At 52.7% G+C, this 9966-nt stretch overlaps 1 protein-coding gene across 5 annotated transcripts in view; it reads left to right on the top strand.

The window, feature by feature from the left end:
• OSBPL2 (oxysterol binding protein-like 2) overlaps positions 1-9966 on the top strand; it is a 54339-nt gene that overhangs the window by 27952 nt on the left and 16421 nt on the right. For all 5 annotated transcript variants that reach the window (XM_014532830.1, XM_014532827.1, XM_014532829.1 and 2 more), the window contains exons 5-7: positions 3685-3819; positions 4505-4602; positions 7886-8068. In XM_014532830.1, the coding sequence (XP_014388316.1) occupies positions 3685-3819; positions 4505-4602; positions 7886-8068 (416 nt within the window). The remainder of the gene's footprint in view (positions 1-3684; positions 3820-4504; positions 4603-7885; positions 8069-9966) is intronic.

The following is a 9966-nucleotide window of genomic DNA, read 5'->3' as shown; positions in this document are numbered from 1 at the left end:
GTACCCTGGCTCCTGGATCTCCAAGTCAACCACTGTGTGGGTCCACCCAGCAGGGGCTACAGCAATATCAACAGATTTCTCCTCTTTGTTTGGAGTTTGGAAGTTTTGGAGCTCTATGATTCACTGCAGTTTGTTAGGTTGCAAAAGCACAGGTGCCTCCTTTGTGCCGCTGAGCACAGCTTGGGAGGGGATGTAGTGGGGCGGGGTCTCAGAGAGTTCCCAGGGCGGGGCAAACAGCAATGGTGTTGTCAGCGACCCCACGACTCCACCATGACTCCCCGAGTGCCGCGTGCCCCCGCAGCAACAATGATCCCTGCGAGCAGCACTGTGAGAAAATCACCTTCGCTTCCCGACCCGCTGCAAGACAGTCCCGTTTCTCCCCGTAGGAGCCTGGGACCCCAGCGTCTCGTCGTAAATGAGTTCAGTGCGTTCGAGAGCTTGTCCCCTTCCGATTGAAAAAAACCGCGCACCAAGGTGCAGCAGCCTTGAGTGCGCCCTGTACCTCTGTTCTTGGCGCCTCTCCCCTCCTACTCGGTCTCAATGCGCTTCTTTCTTTCCTTCTAGTTGTAGAACTTCCACTCGATCAGCTTTCCCGTGGTTCTGGATGATAGCTGTTTTGTCTTATAGTTGTGGTTTTAATGTTGTTGTGGGGGGCAGCACGTACAGGTTTGTACCTTATGCCGCCATCTTGTCTTTGATAGGGCTTTTTTTAAACATGTCCACCATGATACTGTCAGGTGTGCACTCTGTTCAGGGTTCCCGTTGTCTGTGGTTTTGCATTGGGAGACAGCTTGTTGCTCTTGCTCTGAGTTTAAGAACTGCTGGGCTCAGTGCCACGACCGATGCGCTCATTAGGGCTGCAGGTCAGTGCCACACCGACCCGCCTTACGTACTTCCTGAGATGTCTGCGGTGAGTGTGGTGTCATTAAGAGGTCAGCACCAATGAAGGAATCTTCCTGAGAGTCTTCAGATTATGTGTTTGATTCACTACCATCACCCAGTATGCTGGCATAAATGACTAGGATGTCTTTTTATGTATTTAAAATTTTTTAAATATGTTTTTAGTCATTTTAGAGAGAGGAAGGGAGGAGAGAGAGAGAAACATCGATGAGAGAGAAACATCAGCATCAATCAGCTGCTTCCTGTATGCTCCCTACTGGGGACTGAGCCACAACTTGGGAACGTACCCTGCCGGAATCGACTGGTGACTTCTTGGTGCATGGGTTGACTCTCAACCACTGAGCCACACTGGGCTCTTTTTTATGTATTTTAAACTCACGGGATTTAACCTGCTGGACATGCTCCAGAGCACAGGTTGTTCCATCTGTGTCTGTGAGAGCCTCTTCAAGGACCCTAATCTCTTACAAAAGATGCTCCGGCTCACCCTGTACCTTTATTGTCCTGGCCTGTAGCCAGCCACTCATGCAGGGAGAGAGGCCTCGGGACCATGCTGGGCCCTGGGGAGCTGCTGGATTGCTCTGTTCCCAGTCTTTTATATGTATTTTGAAGTATTATGTATTTTATGGGAAACAGCAGCTGTATTTTGATTTGTTTCAGGGATGACAGGATTGATTTGACCTCTTCTGGCTCATGTATGTGTCTTTTCTCCCACACACACTGACACTTCCAGGTGTGAATGCTAGTGCTGACTAGTGCTGATGGGTTGAGCCTAGCATGTAACCAGTGACTCCCTCACTTTATCCCACGTGCACAGCAGTTCTGGGAGCAGGATCAACTCACCCAACAGCGTGTTTGCCCCAAAATCCAAGTCCGTTGGTGCCCCTAGCTCTGCCCGTCCTCGGGGTGCATCTCCTATCTCTGCTTTGGGGGGAAGGGGCTCCTCTCCGGTGGTTGTGCCCAGGGCTTTGTTTCATTTTATTTTCCATGCGTGCAGATTGCTTTCTTAAATGTACTTTGTTTTAACATTGTAAATCCTAAGTCAAAGCTCTCAAACAGGAGTACCTCTATATACACATTCAGCTTCCTGTCCCTGCCCTTCCCCGAGAGGCAACCAATAAAAATTCTGTGGTCCATCTTTCCAGGAATCATAAAGTGACATTGTGTCTCTCCTTCCATTTTCCTGGGTAACTATAGGCTTCCCACCACCTTACCCACCCCCAGTGCCAGGGCTCCCAAGCTGCTTCCCACTCCTTCTGCCCTGCCTGCTATTGGGTGTAGGGTCATTTCTGGACCCAGGGTGGTGCACGTGCAGTTCTGCCCATGCAGCAAATCTGGGGGGCGGGCACCACTGCCCTCCCACCAGCAGGTGTGGGGCTGCCTCCCACCACCGCACCCGCAGTGGATGTCAGGTTCTGATGAGCAGGTGAGTAGTAGCATCTCATGGTCACTGTTCCTCTCCTGACGTGAGCCAGGCCAGCATCTTTCCTGACATTACTATCTGCGTTTCTTTCCCTCCACCTCTCCTCTCATCCCTCCTCCCTTCTCTAGCCCCTCCCTGTCAGCTGCTTCCTCCTGGAACGGCTCTGCCTTGTCTGGGTGTCAGACCTCCTCCCTATGCGCAGAGCGCACTGCCCCTTAGTGTCCCTGCAGAGTCCTCCTGGCTGCTCCTGCACTGCTCGCTTTGCCCGAACGATGCCTGGGAACAGGTATCAGTGGGTGGCCTCCCTTCCCTGCCTAAGGCATCCAGTCACCCTGGACATGATGGAAGGCTAGTGATTTTTTTGTTTTTTATTTTGGTTTTTTAAAAAATCCTTATTGTTGAAAGTATTACATATGTTCTCTTTTTCCCCTATTGACCCTCTCCAGCTCACTCCCACCCCCAGGGCTTCACCATTGTCTGTGTCCATGGGCCATGCATAGATGCATACAAGGTCTTTATTTGATTACCTCCCACCCTCCCCACCTTCCCTCTGAGATTTCACACTCTGTTCATGCTTCCATGTCCCTGGATCCTCTGTGTTCATCAGTTTATTTTGTTACTTAGATTCCACATATGAGTGAGATCATGTGATACTTGTCTTTCCCTGACTGACTTACTTCACTTAGCATGATACTCTCAGGTCCCTCCATGCTGTCTCAAAGGGTAAGAGATTCTTTTTTACTGCTGCATAGTATTCCATGCTATAAATTGACATCAGAGAGGAAGGGAGAGAGAGATAGAAACATCAGTGATGAGAGAATCATTGATTGGCTGCCTCCTGCACACCCTGTACTGGGGATCGAGTCCACAACCCAGGCATTTGCCCTTGACTGGAATCGAACCCAGGACCCTTCAGTGTGCAGGCTGTTGCTCTATCTATGGAGCCAAACTGGCTAGGGCTGTACCACAGCTTTTTTTAATCCATTCATCTACTGATGGGCACTTGAGCTGTTTACAGATCTTAGCTATTGTAAGTTGTGAACATAGGGGTGCATACATTCTGGGGGGAGGGCCACTGGAGGTGGCCAGTGTGGCAGCTCCTGTCACCTTGGTGTGCACGTGGTCTGGAACAGGGCAGGGGGCATAAAGTGGCAGAGGACTGGGAGCCATCCCACGGGAGACAGAGTGGAGCTCACTGTGCGGCGGGGAGGGCCTGGCTTCCCTTCCAGGTCGGCTCACCCGGCTCAGGGGGTTTCAGATCTTGTTCCCACAGGCCTCTGCTGCTCCAAGAAGTGACTGTCTGTGTGGGGCAGGCAAGAGGCTGTGTTCTGGGAACCCCCGTGATGTCCTCGCTGTCCCTCCAGGAGCTGTCCAAGATCACGATGCCCATTGTCTTCAATGAGCCCCTGAGCTTCCTGCAGCGGATCACGGAGTACATGGAGCACATCTACCTCGTCCACAGAGCCTCCCGCCAGCCCCAGGCCCTGGAGAGGATGCAGGTGGGCGGGCCCTGCGCTGGGGGGAGCCAGACCGCAGCAGTGAATGGATGTGACCCTATTGACTGGCCATGTCATGTCAGGGACCCGGCACCTCTCCAGTGGAGGAGGCAGTACAGTGCACACGCACTCTGGGTGCTATCCTGCCAGCAGCTGAGACATTTGTGCTGGGGGGTGTTCTCCACAGGAATGCATGGGGCCTGCGCCTTGGCTCCTCCCAGTCTTTTCAGCACCACACCTGTGTGTGTGCATGTGTGTACGTGTGTGTGTCCCCACACGTGTGCATGCACACATGTGGGTATATGTCCACGTGTGTCCCTGCATGTGTGCATAAATGTGCCTGTGTGTGTGCATGCCCGTGTGCATGTATACAGCATGTGTGCTGTGTGCATTCGTGTGCCCATGTGTGTTGAAAGGGGACAAACACATGGCCCTTGCCACAGGGCCTGCTGAAGAACAGACTGGGACTGGAAAGCATCAGGGCTCCTGCTGTCTGTAGTTTTGAGGAAGTGGTGGTGACAGAGGGCACTTCCTGGAGTCTCTGTGACCTTGGACATGTTACAAGGGGAAGACTGAACAGTCACCAGATAGTGAATCCTGACGCAGACATGCCAGGTGCCTGCAGCTCCCTACAGCCTTGGGCCCCCTTCCTGGTGGGGACTGCTCATGGCCTGTGTGTTGTTTGCAGTGTGTGGCTGCCTTTGCGGTGTCGGCGGTGGCTTCCCAGTGGGAGAGGACCGGCAAGCCGTTCAACCCACTCCTGGGAGAGACATACGAGCTGATCAGGTAAGGCCAGGCCTCCTGAGTGCCGTGCGCGGTGCTGTGGAGGACGGAAGGTGTGGTTCTTCCTGCAGCATGTGGATGGCAGGTTCACTGAGGGGCCGGGAGCACCGCCGGGGCCAGGACGGTTCGCATATGGGGAATGTCGGGTCGATCTGTAACAAAACCCTAGTGCTGTGAGGTAGAGTTGGAAATGGGATCCTGTGTTGGATTCAGGAGTGGAGAAGGGAGTGTCTGTGAACGGCTTGTTAGCTTTGGCCTGAAATAGAGATGGGTCCTGGAAGCACATTCGCCCACTCACTGAGCATCTCAGCAGCCATTGTGCAGGGAGCAGGTGACCTAGAGAGGAGTGACTGTCGGAGGGCTTCGCTCCCAGCCACTGCCGACCGCCATGCCGCTGCCCCTGGGTTCAAAGGCCTGGCCAGCACTGGCAATGCAGTGACCAGACCAGACCTTATTTTATTTTATTTTTATAATCCTCACCTGAGGATAAGTTTTTATTGATTTTAGAGGGAGTGAAAGGGAGAGAGAGAGAGAAAGAGAGAGAGAGAGAGAAAGAAAGAAACATCAATAGGTTGCCTCTCGTATGTGCCCTGACGGGATTGAACCCACAATCTGGGTATGTGCCCTGACTGGGAATTAAACCTGCAACCTTTTGTTGTACAAATGACACTCCAACCAACTGAGCCACCTGGCCAAGGCCACACCTTATTTCAAGTGCAGCTGAAATTCCTTCCGATGGAGTTTCTCGCAGGCAGCTTCAGCAGCTCCCTGGCTGCTCCCCTCCTGCCCGTCACGCAGCCTGGTCCTAGAGCTGTACACATGCCTGGGACGGGACCAGGGCCCTGTCTCTCGGGCTGTGCAGTCGCTCAGAATGAGCCATGGTCCAGTCGGCCTGGCTGCGAGTGCCACCCAAAGCCCACAGGCAGTGTGGTGGGCCCCCAGGTCAAAGGGGTCACAGCCTGGCGGGGCTCCGGAGCATGTGGTGGCATGTACGGTATTTACTGTTTCGCCCATCCTTGGGTCCCAGGGGGAGTCTGTTGTACTCTTATTAAATACAAGTTTGTCTGTAGTTATGATAGCATGCTCTGCTTAGGAAATGTGCAAAATGAAGAAAAGGGAGGAAGGTGAGTTGGACAGTCCTGTGAAAGAGTCTGGCTGACGTTTGGGCCAAGTTCCTTTCCTGTGCGTGCGCACACACGTTTCCAGAATGCAACAGTGCTTGTCTAGATCCTTTTCCATTGAACTTCAGGCCACATTCATTTCCCCACGATAACTAAAACTTTTTCTAAATTTAGTATTTCATTGATGGTAAGACATTTTTCATATTGTAGCATTTCTGTCCTAGTTTAATTTGCAGCATTTTTTCTTTTATAAAATAAAATGATGGTATGTTATGTGGTCAATGGCATCTTGGGCTCAAAGAAGTGTAGTTTCTTCGAAGTTTCTAACTGTGGTTGCCAGCCCTTTACTGCATGTGTGTTGTGATGATCAGGTGAGTGAGTGGCTGGGGGAATTGGGGTGTTGGTCTGCTTACAATGGTGCTCTTCAGGTGAGTAGAGGCTACGGTGTGTGCAGCTGTGTGTCAGCTCTGGTCGCAGACCATGTGAGGCGGGATCATCGTGGAGACGCGGGCATGCCTGAGCACCTGCAGGCCCCCTGCTCCCGCGATGCGACAGTGGGTTAGTGGTCACGCCCCAGAGGCAGACCGGTGTCTGACTCGCCTGCTGGTGCAGTGGCTGCCCCTCCCCTGGCTCCGCTGGTGTGGGAATGCCATCTGTATTCTTGGTGGGGCTGCGTTGCTGGTGGTGAGCAGCTGGTCTCGAAGTCTCGCTAAATGGAGAAAGCTGGATGCGCTAATAGAAAGCTACGGAGTGTGCCTCCCAGGGCTTCTTTGCAGATGACAGGTGCAGCAGGTGACCATGGGTTACAGCATGTCACAGCGAGAGGGACAGTGAGCAGCCCTGTGCCTTCATTTTAGACACGGGGAAACTGAGGTCCAGATGCCAGAAAGATTTGCCCGAGAGTCACCACTAAGGGGATCTTTTATTTGAATTTAGTAGCGTTGTCCTGATACCTGTGCTGAGCGGGTGTCCACCTGTCTGCAGGTGTGTGTGCCCGTGGTCGGGATTCCGGCCTCATCTAGATGCCAGCAGAGGGTTAGTATCTGAGTACATTCAGAGCATCATTAAAATGCCCTGAACAAAAGGGGAGTCAGGGCATAGTGTGAACAGAGCTTTGGAGGTGGAAATAAGCCGCATGGGTTGAAGGAACACGGACAAGTGTTAGGTGCTGGGTGAACACCTCATCGGCGCCCCATCCAGGCCTGGCCGGGCAGGACCCCCATTTCACGTCTGACAGAACTCACGCTCTTTCTAAACTCCAGACACTCTCCATCTCAGTCCCAGGTCCCCGTGTGCCCGTGTCTGTGGCTCATTGTGCGTCCAGAGCTCCAGGGCCCTGGGACCTGAGTAGCCTTCCTGTTTGGGAGCCACAGAACCTCCCGGCTGCTGCCGAGAAAAGACTGCTTTGCTTAGACAGGCATTCATCTTGTAAATTACATGCCTTGGCAGGCAACCTTTAAAAATCTAATTTTTCAACTTTTTTTCCCTCTGTAATGGTTGGAAATTCAGATTCCAGTTAAGTTAGTAATTATGAGGTTTAGCTTTTATAATTATTAAACTACAACTGTAGGTGTATTCACAGTTCCGGAACAATTAAAACATGACATTCTTCTCGAACAAGAGAGTGTACTAAAAATCCCATTTCCTGGACAGAAATATCTTGGAGCTTGAGACTTCTCATCACAAACCTTACAGGAGCCGAGAGGAGCCCCCTGGGAAGGCCAGGAGTCATGGCTCCTAGCGTGGGGCAGTGGGCGGCCCTTGAGCACTGGCACGGCATCTGCCCCGGGTGCACTCGGGCACTGGCTGTAAGACAGCGGTCACCAACCTTTCCGACCTCACGGACCACCAGTGGTCTGCGGACCACCGGTTGGCAACTGCTGCTCTAAGAGATGCTTGCAGACCTCCATGTGCTTGGGTTAATGCATGTGTGTGGTGCGTGTGTTGTCAGCATTAGGCAAGTGTGACATCAGAGCACTGTTGCATATTTCTGCCACGTGTGGCAGCATGGAGTGGTCCCCATTTCCCAGTGTCTCTCCTGGACGTGAGGGCCCTGCAGTCACATATGCGCATGGCCACTGAGTTGACAGGGACGCTGCGCTGCCTTCCTGAGTTTTGCTGTCACTAATGGGCTCCCCTTCTTTCTCTCTTGTTTTCGTACCTAGGGAAGACCTAGGGTTCAGGTTCATATCCGAGCAGGTCAGCCACCACCCCCCTGTGAGTGCATTTCACTCCGAAGGTCTCTGTCAGGACTTCCTGTTCCACGGCTCCATCTACCCGAAGCTCAAGTTCTGGGGGAAGAGCGTGGAAGCGGAGCCCCGGGGCACCATCACACTGGAGCTTCTCAGGTGAGCCTCCCTGGGCCTGAGCTACCTCCCTCTGCCTCTGCCTCCGCCAGCGCCAGCCATGCAGCTGTTTGTGGAAGGAAACCTCTTTCCGGGGGGCTCTTCTCTGGAGGGAGGTCACCACGTGCGGAGGGGCTGGGGGCTGCCTGCCGGCAGCAGAGCCCTCCTGAGTCTGCTCCCTCTGTTAGTGCCGACCTGGACATGCCCCACTCGGCCTTGGCGTGCTCCCACGTGGCCTGGACATACTCCGGGCACTGCTTGTAGCAGTGACCTATCCTGTGTGAAGACCCCACGCTCAGCAGCTCAGGACGTGGTTTCTGAGCAGCTGGGACCTGTGCAGGGGGTTATGCTCGGGCTTCTGGGAGTTGGCGTCAGGACTTGGGCACGGCACCTGTTTCCCTGGCAGTTGGTGCTGACATCCCTCAGAGCCGGGGGCCCAAGGGGAGAAGCCACCAGGAGGGAAGCCACAGTGTCTTATGACCTAACCCAGAAATGACTCAACTGCGACCCTCCCCACACGTGTGCGTTGGTCACACAGACCCACCCTGCTGAGTGCAGGAGGGGTGGATTCCGGGGGACACAGCGAGGGGCACCTTCGAGGCTGCCCTACCCCGTCCAGCCTAAATCTAAATGCCCCCGATCTGATGTTGATCAAAACTGTCAACATAAGAAACATTCAAACCTGTGACGAGTTTTTGTGAGTTTATTTGAGCCAAACTGGGCAATGGCTGGGAAGCAGAACCTCCACGTGGGGAGATCGTGGAGCACGGCGCTCTGCACCTTGTTTATACGTGACAATCAAGGAGGGACGTAGGCGGGTCACAGGGAATCCATTGGTGAAGGATGAGGGAGGGGAGAAAGCCAAGCGGGACACCGGATTGGATAAAAAGGAAAAGGATGGCCCTAGCCGGTTTGGCTCAGTGGATAGAGCGTCAGCCTGCAGACTCAAGGGTCCCGGGTTCGATTCCGGTCAAGGGCATGTACCTTGGTTGCGGGCACATCCCCGGTGGGGCGTGTGCAGGAGGTGGCTGGTCGATGTTTCTCTCATCGATGTTTCTAGCTCTCTGTCCCTCTCCCTTCCTCTCTGTAAGAAATCAATAAAATATTTTTAAAAAATGCTTTAAAAAAAATAAATAAAAAATAAAAAAAAGTAAAAGGATGGACACATGCTTCTTTTACACAGGTGAGTGCAGGATGGTTAACACTCAACAATTAATAACAACGGGGGGTTTGTGGTCCCCACAGAGTGCTGCCTGTGCTTTGAGGGGTCCAGAAAAAGGGAAATTACTTTGACATTCCAGTGATATGTTGTCTTAGAACAGCGATTCTCAACCTGGGGGTCGCGACCCCTTTGGCGGTCGAACTACCCTTTCACAGGGGTCGCCTAAGACCATCCTGCATATCAGATATTTACATTACGATTCATAACAGTAGCAACGTTACAGTTATGAAGTAGCAACAAAAATAATTTTATGGTTGGGTCACAACATGAGGAACTGTATTTAAAGGGCCAGAAGGTTGAGAACCACTGTCTTAGAAGCAAAAAGACAATAGGCTCCGTAAAGATCGAAGTTGATCATTGTCAGGGAAGATACTGGCCTAGGACACGACTACCCACTATAAACTGCTTTTTAATTAAAGGTTTTAATTTCAGACCATCCTTTGAGGTTACTTTGGGTCTCTGAATTTGCAAGACCACCATGCAGGCCTTCCCTGAATTAGATTAGCATGTGGCCTCTTTTCGTCCACAACACCTCAAAGCAAAAGCTCAAAAGCAGAGTCTGTAGCATCTGCCTGGCTCCCAGAGCTGTCGCAGAGTCCAGGCCACCGTGGGCAGGGTTCTGAGCTGCGGCAGCACCCAGCACCGTGGGGGAGCATTGGATGGAATCTGTTCCCTGTTG

This window comes from Myotis brandtii, unplaced genomic scaffold (assembly GCF_000412655.1).
Source record: "Myotis brandtii unplaced genomic scaffold, ASM41265v1 scaffold915, whole genome shotgun sequence".
Lineage (NCBI taxonomy): Eukaryota > Metazoa > Chordata > Mammalia > Chiroptera > Vespertilionidae > Myotis > Myotis brandtii.
Note: the sequence above shows the minus strand (reverse complement) of the source record. Positions and strands in the feature narration are given on the sequence as shown.